The 27922-nt window shown below is 44.8% G+C and overlaps 1 protein-coding gene across 1 annotated transcript in view; it reads right to left on the reverse strand.

Annotated features, from left to right (window-relative positions):
- Positions 1 to 15092, reverse strand: part of ADAM12 (ADAM metallopeptidase domain 12) — a 187642-nt gene extending 172550 nt beyond the window's left edge. Inside the window, exon 1 of the mRNA XM_059820998.1 lies at positions 14975 to 15092. Within this exon, the coding sequence (XP_059676981.1) occupies positions 14975 to 15092 (118 nt within the window). The remainder of the gene's footprint in view (positions 1 to 14974) is intronic.
- Between the last annotated feature and the right edge of the window lie 12830 nt (positions 15093 to 27922).

Genomic DNA, 27922 nt, shown 5'->3' on the forward strand with positions numbered 1-27922 from the left:
CTGCAGAGCATTAACACCACAACATTACCCCAAACAGAAGAAAAAAGAGGGGGAAAAGGTCAGCATTTGTGCACAGGTATGTTATTCCCTCATTACACAGTATGGTCCAGAAAGTGCAACCGCTATAAAAATATCACGGGAAAAGGGAACAGTATCTACACAAAGTACAGTTCAATTTTACCACTCCTATTCTCTCATGACAAAGTGATGCTTCTGGTGCATAACAAAGCAGGGTTACAATGAGCAAATTTAATCTCACACACATGCTTATTTATCTGCACACTGAAAACGCATATTGTACGGAAGCGTTGATAGTCCGGAGACAGACATCAAGACAGGTTTATAGGCAGCAGTTATATCTTTATTGGAAAAGATAATTTATTTGGGGGGAAAAAAAACAGACAAGCTTTAGGGTTTGCAAACTCTGCTGAAGCCACAGCATTTCTAAAACACAAGACCAATTTCTGTCTAGTTGCTTTCCTTCAGCCAAATATTTTGCTGCTTATCTGAATGTTTTTATTTAAATTATTGGGTGTGATAAAAATCACAGCTTCCTGCAGAAGGTGGAGAAAGCACTGCAGCCCAGTCATGGGGCCTCATTCTGAAGAGCACTTGGGCACATGCTTAATGTTATGTACTTGCTTAACTCCCAGCTGTCCTCAGTGTGATATATGCACATTACAGTTTCTTTTGTAAATCAAATAACTATGTTTTTCTGATTTAAGGTCATTATATTTATGTACTACGTATATTTCCGAAAGACTACAAAATAAGGAAACCTGTATAACTGATAGGTAAACTCTAGATCAGTCTTTAAATATAAAAGTAGGGGAAGATAAAAAGGTAGATCCTTTAAATAGGATTCTGCAGCCGGATTGCAAAGCTTCAAAGAACACATTGCAGAAAACAAGGGATCACAGCCAACGAAGAGCAACCCACACATATCTGTCTGAGATGGGAAAAATGACACCATCTAAAGGGCCACTGAGTCCAACTGAACAACGGGATGCACATGGAAAAGATATGGGTAGAGGATGACTCAAAGACAGGAGGAAAAAACCCACAAAAAAACATAAGAGAGCCAAGCCAAAAAACCGTAGGCATAGAAATGGAAGTTGAAGTGTACAGGAAACTTTGAAAAAATGGGACAAACAGATGTGCAGCCCCAGAGCAGCCCCTTGTCTGAGCAGCGGTGTGGGCTTCTGAGTAGCTACACAGGTGGGACGGCTGCTGGCAACCTCGGAGAGCCTTCGGCACGCACGGCCCTCGCCTCAAAGTTGGAAACACCAAAGAATTTATCCTAGAGAGGGATAATTCACCCAGTCTCTTGTACAACAGCTGAACAAAACACAGTCCCAGTTTTCTTCTGTTGGTTTCAGGCCACCCATCTCCAAGCATAAGCACAGCCCTCCCAAAGAGCATCTGAGGAGCACCAGGAGAGAAGCGCGATGGGACAGGACTGGAGATCTGTGCTAACAAAGGGTTTCCATCACCTCGATCACATCCCGTGAGCTCCCCGTGCTGCAGTTCTTCATGCGCGCAGACGCGCTGGTATTTCCTCTCTGCCACTCTTCATCTCCTTTACCCATTTTCATTAGGATTTCTTTGAAGCTGGAACCATCAGGGTTGTTTGCATTACATTAATAATGAGGCCTCTTCTCTACAGGGACTCTTGGTATTACAGCAATATAAATAGTGTAATAATTGAAATCAGAGAATTTAAATTATGGTAACGTGTCATGAGAGGGGAAAAAAAATCAGGCCATCTGTATTACCAGAAACTTTTATTAGACCCAGGTTTCCTATCTTTTGTGTCACATGCACCTACTTACTCACCTACTTATTTTCCATTTCAGTGAAATTCTGTCCAGTTCTTCCTGACGCAAGCTCGTCTCCCACTTTTTCACATGAAAAACTTCACAGTCGTGTCTATCTGTTTTCTATTTTCAGCCTGCACTGAAGGTAACGCTTTTGATCCACAAGCAGCCCACAAGCTGATGTGGTGCCCTTTATTCTTTTTTTTCAGTAATAGAAAAGATATTTTGTACAAATAGTGAGATGAGTAGATGTTATCTGTCAGTGACTTTTGTGCGGCTTAAATATTTTTCATCTGCCATGTACTTCTACAACTTTTCTTCTTTGCACAGTATCATACAAGGACTTGTCGGCGAAGAAGTTAAGAACAGTTTTCATCTTTTTGCTTTGTATTTCAGTTCCTCCGAGCTCTGTGCAAGATAAACTCCAAGCATGCAACATGACATCTTTGTTTAATGGCCGCTGCCTCCTGAAGAAGCCCAGGCACACTTCAGATTTGCATTTACTTAAAATTAATAAGCTTTTAGTCAGGCAGTGCAATTTATTTGTCCTTATGATAAACAGAAAGGTGAATGCTCTCAGTACTGACTGGGTCTGGATAAAATGGTCTGAAGTGGAAGGAAAAAAATGAAATCCCCCCCAACTGCACAGCCCTGCTCTCCTGCTAGTGCTGGTTTTGCTCCCCACTCCCCTGGCACGGCATAGGAGAGAGGAGTTCAGACCTGGGGTGGTTTATAAATACCATCCATCTATTAATATACGGATTTACAATAAAGCCAGCATATGACACGGTGCTTCCTTCCCGTTGTGGACGTGCATGTTCTGGGAGTCCCATCTGCACGTCTTGTCCCACACAGGTCAACGTGATCCCGTCAGGGTCCCGAGGCACCCAAGGGCACTCACAGTCTCAGCACCCCACTGCAGCCCAGCCCAGGGCCGTTGGCCCCAGCGATGCCACTGGGTGCCCATCTCCAGCCCAGACTGCAGCCCTCTCCCCGGCACACTGTGCCCAGTCACCCTTCATGTCACCCACTGCAGTTACTGCTGAGTTATGAAAATAAAAGAAGCAGGGGAATAAAAAAGGCTAAATTAAATTAAATTATATTATCCTTGTGTTACAATTCTGAGCCCATTTGCAATATGAAAGGTAAGTCACAGCCTATCTACTTTTTCCTCTGCAACAAAATACCAATGCACCGGAATAATCTTAGGATAGAAAAGAATAATAGAACCTAGTAATCCTTCTGCAAACTGAAAACAGCTACCGGCACTGCTCTGTATCTCAGGGCTTTGGCAATGCCTTGGAAGACAGAAAGGGCATACTTTATCCATTACCCTCCTCGCTTTCTTCAACTTCCTCAGCTTAGTTCACAGTCAGTGGGATCCATGATTTGGATGGCTCATTTCTGGCTATGGAGGAAGGGCTGTATATACGCGGCTGCCTCCAGCACTCGCTGGACTGTTGGCAACCAGTTTTGTGGCAGGGTACTGCTGCCAGCCGCCTTCCCCTATAGCCCAGGACACCTCGGGACTGATCTGTGCCACCAGCCCCGGCGAGCTGGGCAGGAACCCCAACAGAGCCACCCACTGCTGGCAGGGATGCCCATCAGATGGGTGAGAGCTTTATCCCCCCCCATCAGTTGTGTCTCTCTCATGTCTTATTTGGGACAGTTCTTTTATCACCTCCAGACTCAAAATAGAACTTTTTATATCCAAAATTACCAAGCTCACATGCTGAGAGAGGAGGACCAAGTATTTGCCCTTCAAGGTGGGGGGAGCTTAGGAAATTTAAGAAGGGGGTGAGACTGGGGAAGGAGGAGAGACTAGCTACCAAGCACACTGCCAACCAACCAGGTAAAGGAAGGTTTCTACCAAGGTTCAGTAAGAAAATGTATTCAGATCAGTCTTAGTATTTCTATCGGCAACCTTTACTCAATGTGCATAAGCGTCCTCCTGAAATGCAATGCTCCAAGTTAGGAGACGACATCTGCATGGAGGAGCACAGGGACATTACAGAAGAATCCAATAACTTGCAGGCTGGAGCAAAGGGTTGAAACCAACTAGTAGAGAATGGAGGGTCATACTCTTAGGGACTAGTAAGTTTTCGGCTCTAAGCAGTAATCTTCAAAGGCAAATGACCCAAGAAAGACCCATTCATGCTATTCAATATAACACTGATGTCACATGAAGCAAAGACAGTCCTGGAACAATGCATCAAAAGGGGTGTTTCCAGTGAATATCAGATATTGAGGTTACACCTGAGAATTACCGACGCAAGAACATCTGGAATACTGTGGGCATTTCTCCTCACCTGCGTTCACGAAAGATTAATTCAGCCTGGAGCTGGTGGACTGGAAAGGCTGCCAGTGTGATCAGAGAAGGGAAAAGTCTGAATTACAAGAAGGGAACTAAGAGAATTATTTTGCATAATCTAGAAAACCGAAGATGACAGGACTCATGATTGTCCTTTAGCTTTATATACCTCTTGGTATTTATCTTGCCAGTGCTGATATATTTATAGCTGGCAAGACTATAAAGTGGCTATACAGAAAGTTAGATAGGATTGCAATATAGAACTTCCAAGCAAAGAGGATCACATCCAGCTCTTGTGCATCAAGGAAAAAAATAAATTAAAAATTAACTTGCTTTAAATGGAAATTGTTAACATTAGGACTCAGACTATATTATGCCAAAAAAAAAAAAGTGTCAACTATCCAACTATCTGACCAAGGAGTGGGGATATGTGCTTCCAGTCCTCTGATTCACTCCATCTTCCAGCAAAAGCTGACACATTACCCAAGCTAAACATTATCCAGCCACAGATCTTGCTGAAAGCACCTTCTAGAATGGTAACCATTCTGTTTGAGACAGGAAAAATAATAAACTGTCACATATTAATATAACAAAAATGCAAATTATAATAATACCTGATAATAAATATGAAAATGCTGCAAAATAAACAAGTACAAGATTCCCAGTGCGTAATGGTTAAAGAAAGAAAGCCCAGTAACTTGCATAGGGTCAAATAAGCAAGAGCTTGCCTTAAAGTCAACCGTCCATCCATCTTAAATTTTACACTAACCACCAGCTGAAAACACAGACACCCTCTCAAAAGAAAGGACAAAAATCAGTAACTCCACTGCACTGATTAGGTACTTCCCATTATCCCGCTAACAGCACTTACACAGCTCTAAAAAAGACAGCACATAACACGCCAGACTCTGCCCTCATCTGTATGTAAGCGCAAAAGTCTGGGCAAGATTTGACTGTGCATAAAAGTCTTATCTCCCGCAGTAAAGTTTTTGTTAGTTCAAAATCATAAATTGTTTTTCCAACTAACCTTTACACATCTGAGCAGTACATTGATTCTCTCTACAAAATCTAGTAAAATTAGTCCTTTCATGGCCTGCCTGGAAAATAATTATTTAAAAAACAACAAAAAAAAGCAAGCCACCTAACTATACACAAAGTTTTACTTGTTTTCCCACTCCTCCCCCTATTCCCAAACCCAAGACCTCAGGCATTTAAGCACAAGTAGCTTTTGAAAAACTACTAATCCCATGGATCTTCTTGGGCTTGAATCTTGCCTTTTCCTTCACATTGCAAAATTACGACTCGTACAAAATTTTTAAAACATCAAAAGTCAGCAAAGGTCTTTGATGAGCCTGAGGATAGGCAACAGCAAGACGACTCCATGATTTCTGAATTTAATTTTCTGTTCTTTCTGCTTCTAGCGAAAAAAACCCTCTCTCCAACTTGACAGGTCTGTCAACTTTGAGCTGATCTGTGTATGATTTTGCAGCAAGTCCACTTGATCTTTCACACCGAGCAGCTTCACGAGCACTGACTGCTCGGATGAGAAATAGGAGTCGGAGACACACTGATCCCCTTTAACTAAACAGCATTAAAAACATGCTTTTGAATATTTCAGTTTTATAATTCTAAGAACTATCTCCTGTCATCACTTCTTCTTGCATGAGTTATTCCCTTCCTAAATCTAATTCTGCTGATGAAATAATCTGCGACAGGAAACACCCCTCCCCCACAAAATCCCATAAACTCCACGGAAAAAATCATGTGTTCAACATTTTAATATGGACACAGGAGTGAAAGCTTAAATTTGAAGGTAACTTGCTGTTCTTCTCCACCAAAGGCTCTGCGGTCAGTGTCACTGCGTGACCAGCTGAACAAACTAATGACACATTTTAGGGCGAAAAATAAAGAGAGAGCGGCAAAAAAGAAAAATAAAATGTTCATTGTGGAACATACCCCCTAAGCAGTTGGATCATCTTAATCTTCAAGCTTCTGTAATACAACTGTTGGAAGGCTCTAAGTTTGCGCACAATAAAGTGCTTTATTCAGGGAACCATATGACTCCATCAGTCATTCAAGCACATGTTTGGCACAGATTGAAAGTGAAAAGCATAGCTAAGTCAAATATTTCAAAACTGAACTTGTCTTTCTAACACACATGGTTTATATATTGGTGTAATATCTATATAACTTTTCAGTTCTCATATACGGTAATGTCATGGCTAAAGTACAAAATGATGTCTGCTGCACTAGGCAGCATCGTGCTTCTTGGGAGTTAACACATGCCAAGAAGCCATTTACTAGAAAATTAAAAGGGAACTATAACACTTGACAGGTCCTCAAGAAAACTGCAAAAATAGCTTTTGTTCATTCTGATTCTTGAGTATCTATTTCTCAAATCAGGATGCTGCACCATTCTTTGCTAGAGAGCTGTAACAAATCCAGGACAGCCAGTTCCTTCCTCATCATGCGCCCGAGATTGGTCCCCTCTGTTTGCAGATGAAATATTGCTCATCATACAGAGTTACTCCTGCTGATGCAAATGCGATTAAAGCAATCTTGGGAGAGCACAGTGTGATTAAAGCATAAGTAATGCGAGAAGGATTTGGGCTCTCATTATACAAAATACATATTGAAATGCACTCAAGGAAAGAAGCCAGTATATCTCAATATCCTCCCTGTTCTCGGGAACAAAATGTGACAAGTGGAGTTTTGAGAACAACATTTGCCATTGGCTGCAGGAGGGGGCAGGGAGGCTGCAGAACGTTTCAAATAGTGAAAACCAAGCTTTATTATCGTGTCTAGAATATATACATATATTACATTTAGGAAACAGCTGTCCAGCCTCATTTATGATGTTGTTACGTTTGACTGAGGAATTACTATTCAGGACCAGTCCAAGGACAGAGTTGTCTTTTTTCTCTAGACGAGAACATTTCAAAATGTGAGAGAAATAAAGCAGCGATGCACTGAACCGGAGGGCATTTCGGCACACCGTGTGATGGGTATGTATCGAGGGGTTCCCCCCATGGAAGAGCTCAGCGCTTGGAGTTCACAGAAAAGAGCAAGTTGTAAATGCAAGATTCAAACCCAAAGCAGCTTTGAAAAGTGAGCGACATACTGGCTCAGGAGAACTTCTGTCCTCTTGCTGCAAACCCTGTTTTAAACTTGCTTCTCTCCCAAGTCCTGATGCGCGCCGTATAAATTGGCCCAGTCATTCTTTCTCATGAAAACAAGCAGGACACGACTAATAAAAGATGAAAAATATCGAGGGTTGCCTTTCCCGCGGGTATTTCCGGGATGCCATAGGGAAGGATGTCCTATCTTAACTCAGCATCACCCCAGCATCATCCCATCACAGACAGTACTGGGACACATCTGCTCCTTCCTAAACTGCTACTCCTTCCCTGAAGGATCCCAGTCCCAGAGATTCTCATTTTCGTTACAAAATCGCCCTTGCACCCTTCAGCATCAGCGAGGCAGCACTTAACAAAAACACTTACTCAACTAGAGGAATAATAGCCTGTGCTTTACAAGAACAGAAGACACAACTAATCCACAGAGCTCCAATGTCAAAGAAAAAAAGTACTGAATATATTAGCTTTTCAGCAATGAATCCACATAATTACACGAAAATCCAGATCCAGCGCTCCTCTCCAGCTCCTCCCCTCCAAACCCTCAAGAAAGGCTACTTTCCACTGAATAAAGTTCAAAATTACTCCCCAAAATACAATTCCCTCTCGGTCTTTTAAAAGGTAGAGTACAATCCTTTTCTCCAATGATTTACTAGTCTCCCCCAGTGAGTACAAGGAATCCTTAGCATAGCCGCATTGAGGGATGTTCCTTCCCGTATACAATCATCAGTGAAAAAAACCATCGAGTGGGAGTTTGAGTTCTGCTCGTCTCATGCACACAAATCATTCATTCAGATGTTCTCTGGAAAATCACACTGAAAACACAGCCAATCCAGCTGAAGCAAATTTCAGTATTAATTTAGGTAAATGTGCATGGGAAACGATTTGTAGTTCTTTCCCAAGCCTAGCAAATGAGCTACTGGGCTGGGGAGTTAATATCCATCACGCGTTTCTGTTTGTATGGGGAATACCGGCTACTCGCATTACACAACAGCAGAAAAAGAAATATTAACTGCACCTGTACTAACATAAGCTGTCACTGAAGTCTGTCTTCCTATTTTTTGAAACATGAATGAACAGAAAACTTAGAGTTACTGGATGTTCTTGAAGCCACCTATCCCGCTCAGGTTTATGGGTGCGACCTTACAACAAATGTCGCCGTGAGCACTGGGTCAGCCCGTAACTCCTGACTTTCACAAACTTCTTCAGGAGATGAGCTGCAGGAGTAATGAACATTTATTTTTATTGTTTTCTCAGGGCAGGCAGAACACCCAGGATATCTTCGCAGGTCACTAGCACAGCTTGGCTCATCTAACCTACACATCCTCTGATCCTGTCAAGCAGATTTTAAATGGACAGCAGAGAACATCAGCACCAGGTTGTACAAAGGAGCCAGACCCATGGAGATGGGACAATTTATCCCAGCTGAGGATCAGACCCACAAACGAGGAACATACACGACACAAAATAGATAGACAAGCTCCTTCTTTCTTTCTTTCAGGTGTGAAGATTTCTTCTGCAATGACCCTGCACTCTTCCCTCAACCGCAAGTGTTTACCCAAAGTGTCTCTTCGGTGGGGTGCATTTTCCTCACTTATGAGGCAATAGATGAAGAAATAACTACTATTTCACTTGGAATGCTTACCTCATGCTTTAAAATCTGTGTCAAAATGCAAGAGCCATTTTTAACCTGGATCCATTTTTATGGCCTCCAACGCAAAAGGGAACGTGGATCAGAAGTGAGATGCTGTATCCTTCCCTATAAGCTGCAGAGGCTGCATTTTATTCTCAGCTATAGCTCTGTCACTGCAATGCTCTCAATGGCGGAAAAGGAATGCCATATAGACTTAAGTAATCCAGACTGAATAGTTCTACTCCTCATCTCTTAATTGTTGAAGTAACAGAGGTTCTTCAGCACACTACCATCGCTGCATACAGACAGAGCTGCTAAATAAAGATATTGGTGAAGCTCAGCTCCACGCGTGGACAGGCCCACATGCTCACCTTGTTAAAAGTAGCACGATGACCAAGTCCAGATTTTTGATTATTTTTAATTTTTTTTTCATGGCTATATCAAAACAAAACCCCATAAACACTTGGATTCAGTGAAATTTATATTTTAACATATTCTTTCAAAGGTAAGCAGTCACACATGAGGTTTATTTCTCTTGCTTGATCAGCTGTTTTCAGAGTTAGAAAACATTAAATAGAAGCAAGAAACCAGCAAACTTTCACCATTGCCAGAAGAAGGTTTTTCACTTAACACATATGACATATACTATTAGGCTGTATTTGTAGGGACTTATACGGTTGCTCTTAACAAATATCTCAGAATTAACTAGTTAAAGATTCCTTTGTGCCAAATCCTGCACCCAGCTTCCTATGCCTTGCTGTGTATTACCCAGCCTGGTTAACAGGCCATGAAACATTTCACTTCTTGCCTTATTAGATCATGTATTTTGGACAAGAAAGAATGTGTTCATCTAATCAACAGTTTCATCATGTTGACCTTGTGAATGGACAACCCCCCGCCCTCAAGCCACCAAATATTTCTCATCCTAGCTCCAAGTCATGGAAAGCAGCAAACTCATTTATATAGGGTGTAAAAAATTAATGATACAACGTGAAGTGATTTAACAGAGGAGTCAGCATTTCTGATTAGATCATGCAGTTGATCAAGTCACTTTCTGAAACACCAATGCCAACATCACAGTAGATATCAACGTAGCCTAGAACTCTTACGTGACGCTAAAAAGAGAAGGGTTAACATCCTGGAGCAGGGGTCTCCTAAGAATCAATAGCTTTTCTCAGTTAGTCCGATCCTTTTCTCAAAAAGAGAAAAATTTAATGCAATTGAAGCACTTTGCGCTGTGTTAGCCAGACACAAAAGAGATTGTCCTTTTGGACTGCACTGTCCTATCAAGAATCAACTGCAACCCTCTAACAGACTTACTCAAGCCATGGATTTTTAATTTAATCTGTCATAGATTTGCCCTAGAAACTCAGCAGGGCCTAAGAGAAACCTCTGCAGGTGCGATTTAGGCCTTTACTACTATAAAATTTTGGAGATGATGTGTTTTTGTCCTAGGAGCAATCTGAAAAGCTACTTGAAATGAAAGTACGATGTGCACGCAATGGGAAGATCAAAATCTGAGATGATGTAGAGTAAAACACAAGAACTTATAGAGGAAAACAAGCCATCAGAAAAAGGGATTAAACAAAAAATCCCTACAATATGAATAGCACGAAGGGCCTGGCATCCTAAGCAGGACAAAGCTGTTGAGGGGTCCGAAGCACAAGTCTGATGAGGAGCGGCTGAGGGAGCTGGGGGTGTTCAGTCTGGAGAAGAGGAGGCTGAGGGGAGACCTCATCGCTCTCTGCAACTGCCTGAAAGGGGGTTGTGGGGAGGTGGGTGTTGGTCTCTTCTCCCAAGTGATAGGACAAGAGGATATGGCCTCAAGTTGTACCAGGGGAGGTTCAGGCTGGATTAGGAAAAATTTCTTCCCTGAGAGAGTGGTGAAGCATTGGGACAGGCTGCCCAGGGAGGTGGTGGAGTCACCATCCCTGGAGGTGTTCAAGGAACGTGTGGACGTGGCATTGTGGGACATGGTTTAGTGGGCATGGTGGGGTTAGTTGATGGTTGGACTTGATGATCTTACAGGTCTTTTCCAACCTTAGTGCTTCTGTGACTGGATGCTGCGCGAGATGCAGAGCTGCGGAGAGCATGCTGGTGCAGCAGAGCCTGGATGTGTAACAGTATTTCAGACCTAACTACAAACACCCTGCAAACGCCACTTCTTGCTTTACAACTCTCACAGCAAAAGTCAAGGTAAAAAACCCACCCCATCAGCCCTCAAAGACACAGTCCCCAAAAGCCAGACTCTCGGACAGGAGGCTTGGCAGCACCACCGGCAGAAGCTGGGCTGTTAAAACACCCTGGACACGCACGTGCGGGCTGCTCCGCCGCCCCGCGCTGGCCGTATCCTGCTGCCTGCCTGGCAAAGGCAGCTCGCTGCTCGCCATTCGCATGCAACACCGCAGCCCTGGAGCGCAAACGGTACTGCCCAAAAGGATGCACATGAATACTAATAGAACGAAGCCCAGCTGGACTCCTTGGATAATTTGCACTGGCAATGTGAGATTATGTTAGAAACATAGGGACCGCTAGCGATAAATCTGTCGGCATTAGGATATGTGAGGTCTGAACGAGGCTGGTGAAGGACCAAATAAGCCTTTACATGAATTCAGCCTTTTTAAAACAGAATTTCATGACCAAGAGCATCGTCGGCAGCTGACAGCCTGAGTGGAAGTAGAAGACAACCACAGCCCCGATCCGCTGCAGTCACTCACGTGTTGTTAGAAAAGTGCCGCCGGGGCAGCCTCTGCCCTGCGAGCAGCATGAAAAGCCACCCAAAACGTAGCCTGCCAATCATCAGTTCAAGGCCGCTCTTTGAGGCTGGATGGCGACCTTTCCAAAAGTCTCAAGGAAAGCAAGAGACAAGAAGCCTGACAAAACACCAGCGAACAACCCGGCAGCTCCCCAGCGAGCAGGAGAGTTAACGATGCGAAGATGATTTGAAGAGTGGGCACAATATCCTCAGCTGGTGTATTTTGGCACGGATCTATGGAGCCCCGTGGACAGTGACGGCTCATGCCAGGCTGTCTGCAGGGGACCTGATAGGGATAATCGTCAGACAAGAAGGTGATTATACACAGACCGTAAATATCTGCCACAAACGCTGGAACAGTTTGAAAGAAGACAGCATTTGAAAGTGAGCTCTAAAACACAGGGTGTGTTGGGGAGATCAGTTTTAAAGAGAGAGACAAGGAAAGATTTCTTCTTCTGTGATTTATTTCCATTACAGCCAATGCAGTTGCAATCAGTAACAAAAATAAAATCTGGCAGAAAGTTATTTTAACTGAAGGTAAAGAATTTTTAACTGCAATTTTAGGATTTTCATCTTTCCGCTGTTCTTCCAGCTAATACCTAATATCTAAAAGAGATTTACGAGTTTTCCCACCCACACTAATTTGGAGTTTACCTTTACACACCATCACTTTCATTGTCTGCCCTGCAGATACAGGAAGGCCTTGGCTCTGCAAAAAGCTTATACACATGTAGATTTTAAGGCATTTGCCTAAATCTGTAAGACTAGCTCTTAGCCTGCTAGATACTATCCTCCACCAGCATAGCAAAGCTAATTTTGCTTTGTTGAGGCCGGTACTTCAGTTCATTTTGCTTTTTGTCCATGAGGTCCTTTAGCCAGCAACCAAGAGCTAGTAATACTGAAAAGTGGAAAAGGCAATTGTAAAACCATAAACTTTGGAAAGGAAACTCATACTAAAAGTGAGCGGCAAGGCTGCTTTTAAGTTGTCTAGCTCATGACCTGGTAATTTGTGTTTAATATTAGAGTTGTTACTTGGGCAGTCCCACATTACGCATGTCTCTTGCCATATTTCAAAACTGGTTTTCAAGACATATTGTAACTTAAACTTCTGTCTTAATCACTAAGCATGTGTTTATGTAAAAATTAGGATGTCCTGGCAGCACCTCAAGTCACTGACACGGGGCCCAGAGCAGTCACAGCAGTAAAGCCAGCTGAGGTAGAAGTTGCAAAGCTTCAAAACGCCCGGTCGAGATGCGTGCCAGCACAGCTAAGAGGACTTTTCGTCACCGGGCAGCTTCGCCGGGTCTAGAAGCACATGGCCGTAACTTTCAGCACCTCTGCGACCAAGAAAGCAGCACATGCTCTGGCAAAGCTGAAGCTGTTCTCTACTTCCACAGGAAAAAAAAAAAAGGAGTTAAAGGAGAGGATGCTTGCTGAGCATGCTGGCTGCAGATGCGAAAGAGCAAGTTATAGAGGTGTTACGGGAAGAAGAGGAGTAGGAAAGAGGTAGCAGGGCAAACCCAAAATCCAGCTGAGCTGCAAGGGTCAGCAAGCACCGCTGCTGCTCAAGCTTAGACGCCTGAAGATGGGCACAGTAAAGATGAGCGGCTAACACAAACTTTACAGAGCACTTAATTCATCAGCGCAAACGTAACCTTAGAGCTTCAGCTTGGCTCTTAGGCAATCCCAAAACACAGGTAAGAGGGTTTCCACCCCCATTTACCATTCCGCTCCCTCACCTGTATGTTAGATCCAAGTCACTCACAGTTTGCCCTCTTATTGTCAGAACAACTACTTCCAGGTGTGTTCATTTCTTCATTTCTGTCACCTGTGAATGCTTGAAGCGTCTTACCTCAAGCTTTCCTGGACGCATAGTCACGTTTACCCTCTGTCCTAGCGCACCTCCAAAACACGGAGGGGCCCGGCCGGCCACAGCGGCTCCCACGCTCAGAGAAGGGGGACGTGCTGCCTCGACCCACACAAACCCACCCTCGACCTGTGCAAAGAGAACGGCCACAGGGGAACTGGGGACCCATTTCTCCTCGTCTGCCTGAGAATTTCTGGAGCCTTATCCCCAGTACGCTGACTCGGTGTAAATACAAACGTTGAGGAAGAGAAATCAGGGCCCTTCACAAAGGCAAAGCGAAGCTTCAACTCCTGTTAATTCATTAACATAAATCCTAGGTGCTCGATTAAATGCAACAACTTGCTCTGTCCACCCTAGGATTTCAATGTGCTGGCTGACACGGGATAAAGTATATCTCTATCTTGCTCTTCGCAAGTCCAGAGCCAAAGTCCCAGTGAAAGTTGCTGCGCATAAATTCAGAGACAAGCAAACATTTACAAAGTTTAAGGTTACAGTGAAAAAGAGACCCAAGGCAAGTAGTAACACGCAGGGACACACGCGCTTCTCAGCGCTGTCACGTGTATTTGTACAAGAGAATCTCCCTTCCTCCCTCACATAAAATATGCGTTGTCAGCCGCTGCTTGGTGAAGAGGAGAGGGCCTGGGCCCTCCCGCGGCTCCTGAAAAAGCCCCAGACTTGCCGTGCGAAGAGGCGAGTCCCTTTTCCCGGGCTGCCCCCCATCCGTAACCCCGCGGAGAGCACAGAGGCAGCTCCGCAAACCATCTTTAAGCCTGCAGCCACCCACCCCGCACTCGCGCTCACTTTGAATGAGCGCAGCGACCAGTACACTTTCGCCCAGCCGGGACGCGTTCGCCCTCTCCAGCCAACTCCTCCCGCCCGGGGGCAGAGTCCGGGCTCCGAGCACACTCCCAAGCCCTGCACTCAGCCCCGGCCCGCGGCTGGCCGCTGCCACGGGGCCCTCAGGGCACAACCGCCCCCCGCGCCGTGCCCGCCGCAGCGGGGACCCCGCAGGACACCCCGCGCCGGGGGTCCCCGGACCGGCCCCGGGGGCAGGGAGACCGGCGGGGCTGGGGGGTGCTGGCGGCTGCGGAGCGGAGTTCTTCCGAGGAGAGCTTGGAAGTCTTCACACCGCGCAGAGCGGCGGCAGTTCCGCGGCCCCAGCCTGGCGCGGCTCCGCCTGTCCCCGGCCGCTCCCCCCCCACACACACCGCGGAGGCGCCGCCGTCGCCCCGCAGCGCGGAGCGGAGCGTGGCGGAGCGGGGGGGGGGGGCAGCGCGGAAGGAGTGGGGGGAGAAGCGCGGCGGGGGGCGCAAACTGAGCGCCGGCGGCGTGCGGGGAAGCGGCCCCGCGCAGCCGGGTGGGCTGACTTTGTTAAAGTCATTTCTCTGTTGCTTGTCCCCTGAAAATGGAGTGTCCGTGTTTCAGGCAAAATATCTGGCTCTCCCCAGTGAACTTACCTTGAGCCGGGGGTGACGCTAGGCAGAGCCAGCCGAGGCTCAGCAGCAGCATGGAAATCTGGGCTGGGGGGTGCGGAGGAGGGAAGCGCTGCTGCTCGGCACGGAGACGCTTTGACATCTTAGCCCAGACTGAGGGAGACAAACTTTCATCAGCTGGGGCTGGAGAGCAGCACCATAATATACAGTTACAGAGAGGAGCGAGCTGGGACTCAGGATGTGAGAGATTTCCTGCATGCAGTTAACTCCAAAACCCCTCCTGCTCCTGCATGAGCCGCTGATGAGTTGGGCTCTGCTTTCTTAGGGGGGAAAAAAAAAAAAAGAAGAGTTGTTTTGGGTGTTTTTTTTCTTTTTAAAGAGGTTTGGGGCTGGGTCTGGTCTTTTTTTTTTCCTTTTGGCAAGGAAAATCCTGTTGACCGCTGCAGTAAAGGAGCAGCCTGTCCGTGCTGGCTTGCGCTCACCGCGCTCCTCAGCGTGGAACAAATGAGCTCCTCCGCGGGGTCCTACCGCCCGCCGCCGCGCAGGCAGCGCCGAGCACCGCGCGGGTCCGGGGGGCTCTGGGGTCCCCCCGGCCCCCGCCGCCGCTCGCTCCCCCCGGCTGCCGAGGTTTCCCCGTTTCTGCTGCACACGCAGCCCTGGCTGCTTCCTCTGGAAAGTCATCTGCATGCGCTGGAGCTCGGGGATTATTTATTGGTTTCATAATTATTTCGGAGTTGTTTCTGGTGCCTCCGACTTATGTTATATTGTGGGTTTTTTTAAAAGAAAAAAACCAAACCAAAACAAAAAACCAACACACCCACAGCGTTGCCAGATGCATTTTTTAAAATCTTCCTCATTCAAATTATTATTACTGACTGTCTGGGAGAACAACCAAATACAGATTATCTATTTCTTAACGTACCACCAAAATACATCTAATGCCCACATGTTGCGCAGAATGCCATAGAGCAGTAGAAAGAAAGATCCTAATCCTGTAAATCCTCACAGAATTTTATTGTGCGGTTTTTTTTTTAATTTATTAAGATTCTTCCCAAAACTCACTCTTTGGATATTGATACTTAATTCTGCCGCTTGGCCCCATGTTCCTTGTGCATGAAACAGTTGGCAAAACTGGCCTAATATGTGTCTGTACGTCAGGAGGCACAACAGCCGTGCAACCCCACTTAAAAAATTGATTTTGGAACCACGGATTTGGGTCTGTTCTGGAGCAGAGGCCAGTAGCTACTGGTGGTGATCCGGGCTATGCCTTTCCCCAGCCCAGAGGATAAAGGAGCCAGCAGAAACTCAGCGGGTGCAAAATGCTGTGGTTCCCAAGCTGGAGCCCTGCACCCTGCCCGCTTGGTGTGCTTGAGAGCATCTCTGAACCGCCCTGGGGACAGCCACGTCCCCAGGGTAACAGCGGTAATGGCAGGTCATCTCGGCACAAGAACACCTGGAAAAGAGCTGGGATGCTGAAGCGTGTGCAGAAAGGCCTCTTAACAGCTGCTTTGCTTCACCATTAAAAAGCACGTTTTCTCCCCTTACGTCTCCACCCAAAACTAGACCCAAGGACTCACCCCCAGCTGCTCTGAATTTTGAGTTCTCTCTACAGGTACCCCTCATTCTCACCTCAGCAGCACACATTTTCTTCATCATGCCCCGTCCCAGGAAAACCCTATCCTTGCCAGCAGTCAGGGATTATCTTAGGTGTAACTTTAAATACCCAAATGCTAAATTTTCCCTACTCACCCATTATCAATTACATTTTAACAGCTATAGTCAGCAACTTTTCATCCCTTAAAATATAAACTAATGAACTGTATCGACTATCTCATTAAGGCCATCCGAGCTCCACACAGCACATTGGTTAAAAATGTTAAAATTAAAACAGACGATTCCTTTGTGGAAGGCCACCATAAAAGCCATGTAGACATTTTTATTCTTTGAAGGTATTTTTGCCATTGAAAAAATCAGTCAAGGGAACTAAAGACTTCTAAATAGAGTTTTGGTAATCCCACATGGCTTTTCACTTAGATGGTAGGGTTTTTATTTTGAGTAACAATATTTGCTGACAGAGAATGTGGAGCCAATTATATCTTGGTCATTCACTAGCATGAATGAACTAGATACTTGATCAGAGTTCCTCCTCCTCCCCCAGAACCTAACCCGAAAGGAACACTTGCATTTTGCCACACTAATTTTATGGGCTTGAAGTTGATAAATTGATAGTTTATCACAAAAGAGCCCCAGATATTTTGTTAATGACATCCGTGTAGGAATGCTACTGAATTCCAGTTACCTCTGGCTCTGGAAAACAACAGTACAATTTCACAGCAGTTTCAAAACTCTTTTGGAAAAAAAAAAAAACCTGAAGGAAAAGGGAAGTTAATCTGAAGTGCCCCTGCTTCACTACTATGTGCATAAGAGAGGCCAAACCTTGACTTTTAATTTCTCATGTCAAACCACCTCCCACAATTAGTTTTACGAGGCTTGGGTTATCCACTTCAGAAGAACAAGGCTGAGTTTCCCTGCAGGAAATGAAAATTGCATCCAGGTTGTGTGGCTGCTTCAAAGGGGGCCACAATCCCGATTCTCCAGGTTATTCCCGCGGGCGATGGCTCTCCATCCATCCTTCCCAGCTTTGTTCTTTAGCACTGTCGGGGGAAGAGGAATGGGGGGGTGGGGTGTTGTGTGGAGGTGTCTCACTGCTTCTGGGGTTTTCTTTACCTTTCTATCTTTTGCTACTGCTTCTTTATGCTTTTTTTTCCTCCCCTTCCATTTTTGTCCTCCTTATCTTCCTCACTCTATGTATTTATTTTTCCTTCACTTCAACCACGAGTAGCTTTTCGTTCCAAAGCACGCACTCCTCTCTATGCTAGTTTAGGGCTATCCCACAACAGAAACAGCATATGAACAGCTAAACAGACTTTTTGCTCTTTATTTATTTTTATCTCCTTGGGAAAGGGAACCTAGCACATTGCTGTTTCTTCTCTATTACTGTAGGCAGAAGGTGGCATATGCTGGTAGCTGGGTTTGCTCTCGGCTTTAAGCCTCAGCCTCTGCTCTGCAGGAAAAGCCAGCCAGCCACTAGCTACCAACCCCAGAGCAGAGATCCCACTGCTGCGGAGGCTCTGTGCTTTGAGAAGTGTGGATGAAATACCTCACCCTGCGGCTGTGGGTCACCTGTGGCTAGAGGAAAGACGGAGGAATGAAGCGACAAGGATCTCTGAGATCCTATCAGGACCCCTCTTCAGGCACGTCTTTCAACGGCATCCCCCCCGCTATCCTTCGAAGTGGTTTGGCAACGTTTAACACGCCTCTTTCAGCAGGGCGCTGTGAGAGCTGGTAATGCTTCCAAGGTGCTCAGGAATGTCTCCTGCATTAATCGTTACCCCTTGGCATTCACAAAGCAGGGCTACAGCAACGCATCCTTTCCTCTCCAGCTCTCGTACCTGCCTCTGACTCGTGTCACTGTGTCACTTTAATAGGTCAGCTGGAAGTAGCTTAACTTTCAGTTTGCACTTACATATGAACATCATTTGATGTAAAGAGCACTCGTCATTTTTAACAGTTAATATTTGACTGCCTGACAATACAGGCAGTTGGCTTGGACTCTGGTTATCAGATTACTAATTCATGCAGGAGCTTTAGTTCACATGGCACTGGAAAGGTCAATTCAAAAGAGAGCAACATGGAAGAGAGCAGTGTGGAACAACTTACCTGGAAACAAGCATAACATATGGCTTAGTACAGACACCAGAAAGAAGGAGGATGCACTGAGGGAACCATCAACTTCCATTAGTTTCCCCTTGGTTAAAGAAGAGGAGTTTTAAGGAGTTAGTGACTGATGGAGACAACGTGAAAAAAAAAAAAAAGGAGCAGACAGAACATATATTGAGTCTAAAACCTCCAGGGTATGATACTGTATGCTTTTGTGACATTAGATGGAAGGCACCGTAGCAAACTATATGGCACTTGGGAGATGGATTATGGTATGCTATAGGGTATGGAGTACAGGAAAAGGAAAAGGAAAAAAGGAAAGGGAAAGGGAAAGGGAAAGGGAAAGGGAAAGGGAAAGGAAAAGGAAAAGGAAAAGGAAAAGGAAAAGGAAAAGGAAAAGGAAAAGGAAAAGGAAAAGGAAAAGGAAAAGGAAAAGGAAAAGGAAAAGGAAAGCTATGTCTGCTACCTGTCTCTGCTACAGCAGGAATTGCATCCCTGCATTACAGCCTGAGTTAAATGAAGAGAGGATAAACCACCTCAGGTAGTTGAAGAATTTCAAGAGAAGATGGTCTGGTGGGGACAAAGCACCTCTGTAACACTGCTCTCACATCTCCCAGATCAGCCGTGATCTCCTTTTGGATATCCAGGACACCTCACTGTAATCATGGCATTGAGCATTATCCAGAAATCCAAGTCCTTTTATTCCCATATGTGCCAAAATGCATGAAGACTTGTCTGGACTTAGCTACAGGGATCTACAGTTCTGGGGCCTCCAGGCTGAAGTTTTTGCTTCTTAGAGTAAACAAAACAAAACAAAAAAGCTTTATCCTTTGAAATCTGTGTGTCCCCTAGCCAGCTGCTGAGACTTTGTGTCTCCAGTCCTCCCTCACTTCATTAACTCTCTGCAAAATCAAGATCCAGCTGAATTGTGACTGCAGTGGCAGATTACAGTCCTCTATAATTAACAGGCATAGATATAGCATAATACAGCGTGACCTTTAGCCACAGAGCTTTGCTATAGACCTCTGTCACAACATTCAGACATAAAATAGCATGCTCCCGAGAATAGCATCCATCGGCTCCGCACACTGAAATAAAATACTGGCTGTAAATATTGTTTACCGCACATACTCGAGAGAAGTTGCGTTCTATAGATTTCCTAGTCAACAGGGCAAGTTTCCATCCTCCGTACCTTTAGCCGGCGTGCTGTTCTGAGCAGCACAGCGAGTCTGAACCAAGCCGTTAAGCCCATGAAATGCAATGCAAGGTCAGCAGTCTTACCTTTCTGTTATCAATAAATACACTCCTAGCTTCCCCTCCACTCCCCTTGCAGCTCCCTACTTCGGTTACGACCTTCTTCTCTTCCTGTCCTAAAGGTACCACAATGTCAAATTCATGGGAGAGTGCTGCCTCGATGTTCTGACTTTGCCAGTGCAGCTGGGAGCAGCAAGGAGAGGGCAAACCAGCCAGCGCCTTGCTCTAGCCAGACCTCGCGTCTCCCCTCCGCCGGCCACGAGGCCGTGGTCTGCCCGTTTGTCCGAGCCGATGGACTCCCGGTGCCCAGCTGGTGCCCCAGGAGTTTCAACGGAGCTCAAGTTTAATTACAGGGATAGACTTCTCCTGACTTTGGGAACCAAGGATTTACTCAGTGTCTCCCTTGTTGCACACATGCAAGGAACACGCTGATAAAGTTGGGGTTTTGCTGAGTGGAGACTGTTTCTTTCTGAGACCTACCGGTGAGCTAGTCAAAGAAACATGGTCCTTGGTACTTGTAGAGAACCTTGAACTGCTACAGCCCATCAACAGGATATAATACTGAATTAGTTTTGTCATGGATCGCAGATCTCCCAAACTGAAATGTTTCTAGGTACCTTTCTGTTGACAGAGAAGAAACTAAACCAACCCCCACCTTGTTTGAATGATAAAGCATTATAACATTATATTCATATATAAGTAAAACAGTCATCCTGAAGTTATTTATACATTTAATAAATGAGATGCAGTATTTTTAGTCTGTCTCGGGGATAAAACATAATCTGAGGGAGCAAGCCCCTTCCATTAAGCTGTGTTTGGAGACCGCTGCCTGCTAGCATCATTTCTACCTGGAAGAAGGGTAGCAGGGCTGACGGCGAGTGGTACATGCTCATCACGTTCCTTCCCCCCTGCCCGCTCTGCCCCGTTCGTCCTACCGCTCCACTGCAACATCTTCTTGGAAAACAGCTCCTTTCCTCTAACAAAGCAGGGGAGTAAGCTCTGCTTTAATGCTGATTAAGCTTTATATATTACTTTATAGGGAAACTACACAGAGACTGTTGCAGGCTGCTGTAACAGGGCCAAGGGTGAAAAAGCCAAGAGGAGCTCAAGCAAGAGCAAACAAAGAAACCCACCGCTCCAAGGATACAGGACCTTAACAACAACAACAGCAACCCCCTAAATTCTTCAGCAGTTAAAACACAAAAACCCAAACCTCACATGGTCCCTAGTTACATTCTTTTCCTGTAGCATAAACCCTCGGTCATGCAAACACAGAGCTCTCCACGAGCACAGCCGCCACCGGCAGCTGAGGCTCTCTTGGGGCACCCTCCCCACCTTGGGGCACCCCCCGCGGCCCCCAGCACCCTGACCCAACAGCCTCAACATCCCGGGGGATGTAGGGCTCAGCTCCTGGCTTTGCCCCACACCGAATTAGCCACTGACATCTTCCTCTTCCAGCCTTTCTCCAGAAAGAGGAAAAAAACCCCACACTGGCTAAACTTTCTTCCGTTTCAGTAGCAGATGACCAAACACTTATCTTCATACATAATAAATAAATAAAAACCCAATCTATCTTCTTCAGCACGTCTGCACAGCCTTAAAACTCCACTTTTCGTTCTGGTGCTGCCATTTTCTTACAGAAACCACTGCAGTAACTGATGTCCCCCGCTCTCCCTTGCAGTGCTCAGCGAGGCCCCGTGCACGCCAGCTTGGTCAACGCTACCAGGCAGGAATTAATATTCTGCAGAACGAAAAAGAAAAAAGGTTGTGCCCTCTTCCCATTTGGTGCTCTGCTGTTGACCAACCCCTATTTACTGCAGCGAGAAGGGAATTCTGCCACGTAGGAAGAAGCACCAAGGTTTTTCTGCCAAACAGCCTGCTACAGAAAAACCCTGAAAACGTCCAAGCCAGAGTAATTTGGGCCTGTGTTTGGACATCCTATATCCTCTCCCTGAGGGCCTGAATAGCTCCTTATTTTTCAGACCACCTGAATAGAAACATCGTTTTAAGCTTTCCTACTAATTTCAATACTCGTTCTGAGACGTGATGATTCTCCAGCAGGATCCTTATATCAGACAGGATGGCTCTGAGAGCATGGCAGGAAGGTTTTGTGTGCTAAAATCCCTTTAAACACAACAAATAACCCATTAAATATGTTTGGTTTTTTTTTTTACTTCAGACCAGACATTGAGAATAAGCACTTTGATCTGTTGCTACAAATTTCACTGTCTCCCTGAAAACAAAAGAAAGAAAAAAACCCACAAATTTTTACAATGTCTCACAAGAGGACAGTATTCAACTCAGACTAAGAATTATGAAGTCATATATTTTTAACATTCCTGTCTAGCCCTCTGCAAACCACAAAACAATGCAACATCCATCATCATAAACGCTAGGACATAAATTAGGAGGACAGCATATTTTTGGATGTTTTTAAAGAAAAATAAATATTCCTAATGGGAAATTTGAGAGAAATCATCAAAAAGCACTGTGGTATACATCACAGGAGAATGAAATCAATTAGGTCTTAATCTCATATTATTTATGAAAGGAAGAGTGAAACAGAGCGTCTTTTATTATAGGCATTTTCTGATTGTTAGATTCTGTTGCAAAACTTTCATTTGCTTTGGGTCACAAACACAGCAAGTGAAGCCTCTCAAAACTAAAACAAACAGAAGTAAAATGTTGGTTTTGTAACATCAGCTAATAGTATTAGATAGAACAGTCAGCCCATAATTATATATCTTTCATGCAGTTTAACTTATGCCATTACATAATTAAATTTAGACCAATGAGCCCTCAAAGTTATATTTTTACATAATAACAAACACAAAAATTATATATGTGCTCCCAGTAGCATTACAAGTTAAGTATATATTTGGCGACCCTTTACAGTAAGTGGGTATTCATTACTAATTCCTCTGGTATTTATTGTAACAACATTAGTCACGAAGAACTAATGTGGATATAATATCTGAGCACTGGTTTATTTCGCTATAAATCGGCAGTGTAGAATACAGTGGTAATTCCCTTTCCCTGGCACCACTGCAATGCTGTTGAAGACCACACCGCTGTCATCGGGGGGATATTCAAAATACACCGCGTTGCTGTCATTGAGGGCAATGCGTCCCACCATGGAGAAGAGCATTGTCCTTTCCTCATCATTCCTCCCCCAAATCATGGCACGTGTCTGTCTCTAGCCTATCTCCCTGCCTCCTTCTGCAGTGACACAATTTCAGAGGACAACCCAGTTACAGAAACAGACTTCTGTCCTGAACACGGTTCTTTTTTTAGCTCTCTGGCCACAGTTTGGTATTACAATTCATTCAAATGATTGCTGAGGGACCTTTTTTTCAGACACCAGTGTCAGGTAATCTTCTGATCAGTCCAAACTCAGACTGGACACCATGCCCATGACCACCCTTTGGTCACGATCTTTATTAACTTTCCCCCCATCACCCCGGAAGAGGATACAAAGTGGTCACTTACTTTAGGGAACAAAAAGTTCTAAAAAAGCAGAGGAACATGAAATAAAATGGAAGGCTCCCCATTCTTCAAGCACAACTTCAAGAACTGCAATACACATTAAATGGTGTATTAACAGATGGTCCGAGCGAGATGAGGCTCGAATGGTTTCAAAAGGGTCGTTGCCGTTTTCTACTGGCAATTTCTCAAGCCAATTGCAGACCTGCAGTAACTCTAGAACTGCGGAGCAGCCTACATGTAATAGGTGTTTGCATAAGGATCTTCCTGTAATTATATAGTAACTAAAGTCTAGTCATTGTAAGATACTGTAGAAGTATTTAAAACATGAAGTCTAAAAATACATCACTGTGACCAATTTCTGAAAAAAAAAAAAAAATCTCTGCAATTAGGAGCTCTTTTTCATATTCCTATCTACGCAGCACGAACTTCAAGCAGTTCATTGCACTTTTCCTATTTACTAATTTTATATAATTGTGTGTACCATGAGCACATTTGTGCAGTTTCTTTTTTTTCTTTTTTTTTTTTTTTTAATCACTCTGCAGCTGGTAGGGAGATGATACACCTCATTATCTTATTCTGTGGGTTATCTGAAATGGATATTAAGTAATTCTGCCTCCCTACAGCTTTGGTACGAAGCCAGGGAGAACTAGGAAAAGTAAGATGCTTGACTTAAAAAAGAGGATGCTTTTCATTTTCGAGATAGAAATGTGTTTTCATACGGTGTGCTTCTTTCAACAGTTTTGTCATAGCTAAAGAGACATTGCAATAGAGAAAATCATAACCTCCTGAAACACCTCCAGGTAGTTCAGCTGGGAGACAAGTTTCACTTCCAGAGCCCAACGCGTTAGTACGCCGTTATCAATAGGCAGACCAGCACCCCTCAACGAGCAACACAGGCCTCTCTCTCTGAATGAGGATTTTGGGCAAGCATTTTTGTGACGCTGATAGCAGTACATGCATATTTAAATCAAAGCTTAATAAATACTTTCATACATACGTTAAGCTTCTCTACCTACAGCATATTTGAAAAAATTTTCAGTATCTTCTTTTATCCTAATCCATTTTTATGCTCAGGTTTCCTCGCATTTTAGTTTGTGCCATCGCTTTCTAATCACCTTTTATTTGGAAGACTTCAGACTGGGAATGGTCTCAGCTGGGAGTGGGACTTCTCAGCCCCCCATTGCCTGGTGCTGACCTGTGGCCGCGGCAGCAGGGGAGCACAGTGAGGGCATCTCACAGGCATCCAGCCGGCCGTAACCCAGCTCAGCAAGAAGCATACTGAGTCATAAACGACACAGGCTTAAGTCATAGCGCTTGATGAAATATGACCTTGTGGGACAACCCCGTGTACTGATCTACTCTGTCAGTGAACAAGCGGCCAGCCAGTGCTCCCAGAAAGATAATTACCCACCCATCAAAGCACACAGGCATTTTTGTCCCTGAAGTCAAAGGGGCAAACATCTCTACGGACGAGGCAAGCTGGGGTATTTTTAGCCATGGAGCTCTTATTGCAATGAATGTATTGGGGAATGGTTTCCTCTGAGAGCTGCCAGAAACTTTATCCCTGCTTTTCTGTGTTGTTTTCCTTGTAAATCAGCTCTCTCGCAGAAAACATTACACTAACATGACCAATCTCGGATACTCAACAACAAAACTCCTAAACAGTCTTACCCAGACAGTGTCCTCATCTATCTGACCAGCTGAGTAAACTGGAAGAAGTAACTAATGACTTGCATACACATACACAGGAAAATATTTGGGTTTAAAATAAATCCCCAGAATACTGTAACCCCCAGTGCTTTAGGTTGCAATGACTTTCAACCCTTAATGAAGTATTTCTCTCACATGAAATTAATGATGCCAGCAAGCAAACAAACACCATGTCTTGCACACCTAAACCACTGTGCGTTGCCCGTGTGGGCTCCATTTTGAATAATGGAAAATGTCAACCCTACTTAGAGGCTTTCTGTTTTGGAAGGAGAACTCCGAGTCAATGTGTTGGCAAGCCTACGCAGGCTCTGTGTCCTAACGCCCCGAAACCATCTCGACACCTCACCCCAACCAACACTCACTATTAAATACTGTTCTGCGGGCACGTGCAAATCAGCAGCGAGAAAAGAGGTGGCCCAACAAGGGAGGTGGGGAACAAATGGCAATGCTTATTACCAGAGATGTTAATCCTTGTATAGCTGTACCAGTGGGAAAACGTGTCCCTCCTGAAGACGCATGGCATGGATGAAAGCCAGAGAACCCGAGCTCAAACAGCATCCAACAAGAAGGAAAATTCCAGGTTTTGACAAGTGTGGGTGATCTCCAATTTAGGCTGGGGAGTTTTCTGTGTCAAGTACTATCCGATGGCAAATGTACTCTTTACTTTGAAATGCCTGCAAGTCCAAAGTGAAATTAGGCCAATTTTTTTCCTAATTCCAAACTTCATTAAGTTGATGCCTGCTGGTACAGGGCTAAGCCTGTGAGGCTCATGTTTTTCTGGAGTAACATTTTCCTGTATGGTCTATTTTCTATTACAATGACTGGATTGTAGAGCTGAAATGAATGTCAGAATTGTTTGCTGGATACATTACCAGATACCTTCTTTTCTGAGGCCCAGAAAGAGAGATTGGATTTGCAACAGAGATAATTTTTGGTTTTCTGAAGCAAAGGTTTCCTATCACATAAACCATTCCCAGACATTATGCATTTTGCTCACCAGGTATACTCCCAAGCTTATTTATACATGAGAATTTCCACTTCAAATTGCCACATATTTGTCCTACAGATTTTGAGAATTACCTTTAGAGAAAATAAAGACATTTGGAAATAACCCTTCTACAAAGCCAAAAGGTCTTGTGAATAGCGCACCAGCTTTAAGTCTGTGAGAAGGTAGAGTCAGTCCTGAGCCAGGGGAGGTGAGGATGCAGCAGGCCGGTGCAGTACGCTGTCTCCGAGGATGTTCAGCAGAAACGAGACAAAACCAGGTCAGCTGAGAAGTGGCCTGCCCTGGTCAGCATGCCAATGGGGGTGCCAAGGGGCAGAAACCAGGCTGAGCCATGTCACACCAACCCTGTGCTGTTCATCCCACTTGTTCACGTGGTTCATTTCCTCACGAGGACCTGGGTGCCGTGATTTCTAAGGAGGACCAGCTCCTCTGTTTGATATTCCCAGCCAGACAGCAAGAAGCATGTCAAATATGCATATCTATTTACATGCATTTACATATGCATATAAAATTGTATGTGCATGAGGAGGGATATATTAGGCATGGAGGAGGATATATTATGGTAGTCAGATAAGCCATCTCCCTTTAGTTCCTGGGCATCCTGTAGGACAAATGTCTGATTTCAATGTATAATACTCTTTCACTCCCAATGAGGAAGGCTCTGGCTCTTCTGCGCTGCCAGAGAAGTGGTGCAAAAAGTTTCGGGGGTCTCTTCTCCTGGTGGCACTAGGCATCAGTCCCATACCAGGGGACATCCCTGACCCCGGCTGCGAGTGTCTCGCTGTGTGCCCCTCTGCAATCCATGCAGATGCCCTTGGATATTAAACGCTAAATGTCTTGTCTCCATACCAGAATGTCTTGCTGTGGCTCTAGGGTAGGACTACAAGCAGGCTTAGATGTATATAGCATTTCTTTATGGGTGCGTGCAGGAATAATTCTCCTGAAGGGTACAAACTTGATGAACCAAAGCTGCATTTCTCTGAGGTCAAGAAACTAGGGACTAAGGAACCAAGGGGGAAAAATGCCAGGTTCCTACGGAAATCAAAGGGGATTTTGGCACTGACTTCTACAGGAAATGTCTCTCGTTGTCGTAGCGATGTGTAAGTGGAAGAAAGCTTGAAAGATAATCCTTCAGATTCAGTCTAGGAGACTATGTGTGTGGGTGTGTTTATGGCTATAATTTATCACTCTGTGGTGGGGACCCAGAAGTCCACCAGAGAGAGAAAGGCCCTCCTGTCTGAGGCAGACCACATGTTTTTCCTGGAGAGCAGCAAGAGGGATCAATGAACGCACCGGAGAGCAGATCTACCACGCAGCTGAGCTGCGAAGCTCGGGGGATGCTCCTGCTTGCAGTCCCTTTTACAAGTTCTACTTGGAGCTATGTGTGGTCCAGCCCTGACTTCAGTTCCCAGTACAGCATTACCTGGTTGGTTAAAACAGACTTTTTTGTGGGGGAAGAACCCTGGCAGTTTCTTCCTCACAGCCAGCATTACCTTACCTCACATGCCCTCTTGAAATGTATTGAACTAATTGATGAGTTCTTAAAAATACCTATCTGGAATGCAATATATTTGTTCAATAAATCTGTATCTTCTCTGTGAGCAAAAATTAACATCATTAATCCTGCTTTACAAACTGGGAAGCTGAAACACAAAGAGGCAAAGTAATCTAACAGAGACGGTCAGAGCACAAAATATAACTAGGTTCCTCGTGTCCAGCACAGGTCACACAGCTGGAGACTATCTCAGTGGCCAAAGCCCAGCTCACAAACATCCCTCTTCCAAAAAACCTGACCT

The sequence above is a fragment of the Gavia stellata genome, chromosome 9 (genome assembly GCF_030936135.1).
Source record: "Gavia stellata isolate bGavSte3 chromosome 9, bGavSte3.hap2, whole genome shotgun sequence".
NCBI classification, from domain to species: domain Eukaryota; kingdom Metazoa; phylum Chordata; class Aves; order Gaviiformes; family Gaviidae; genus Gavia; species Gavia stellata.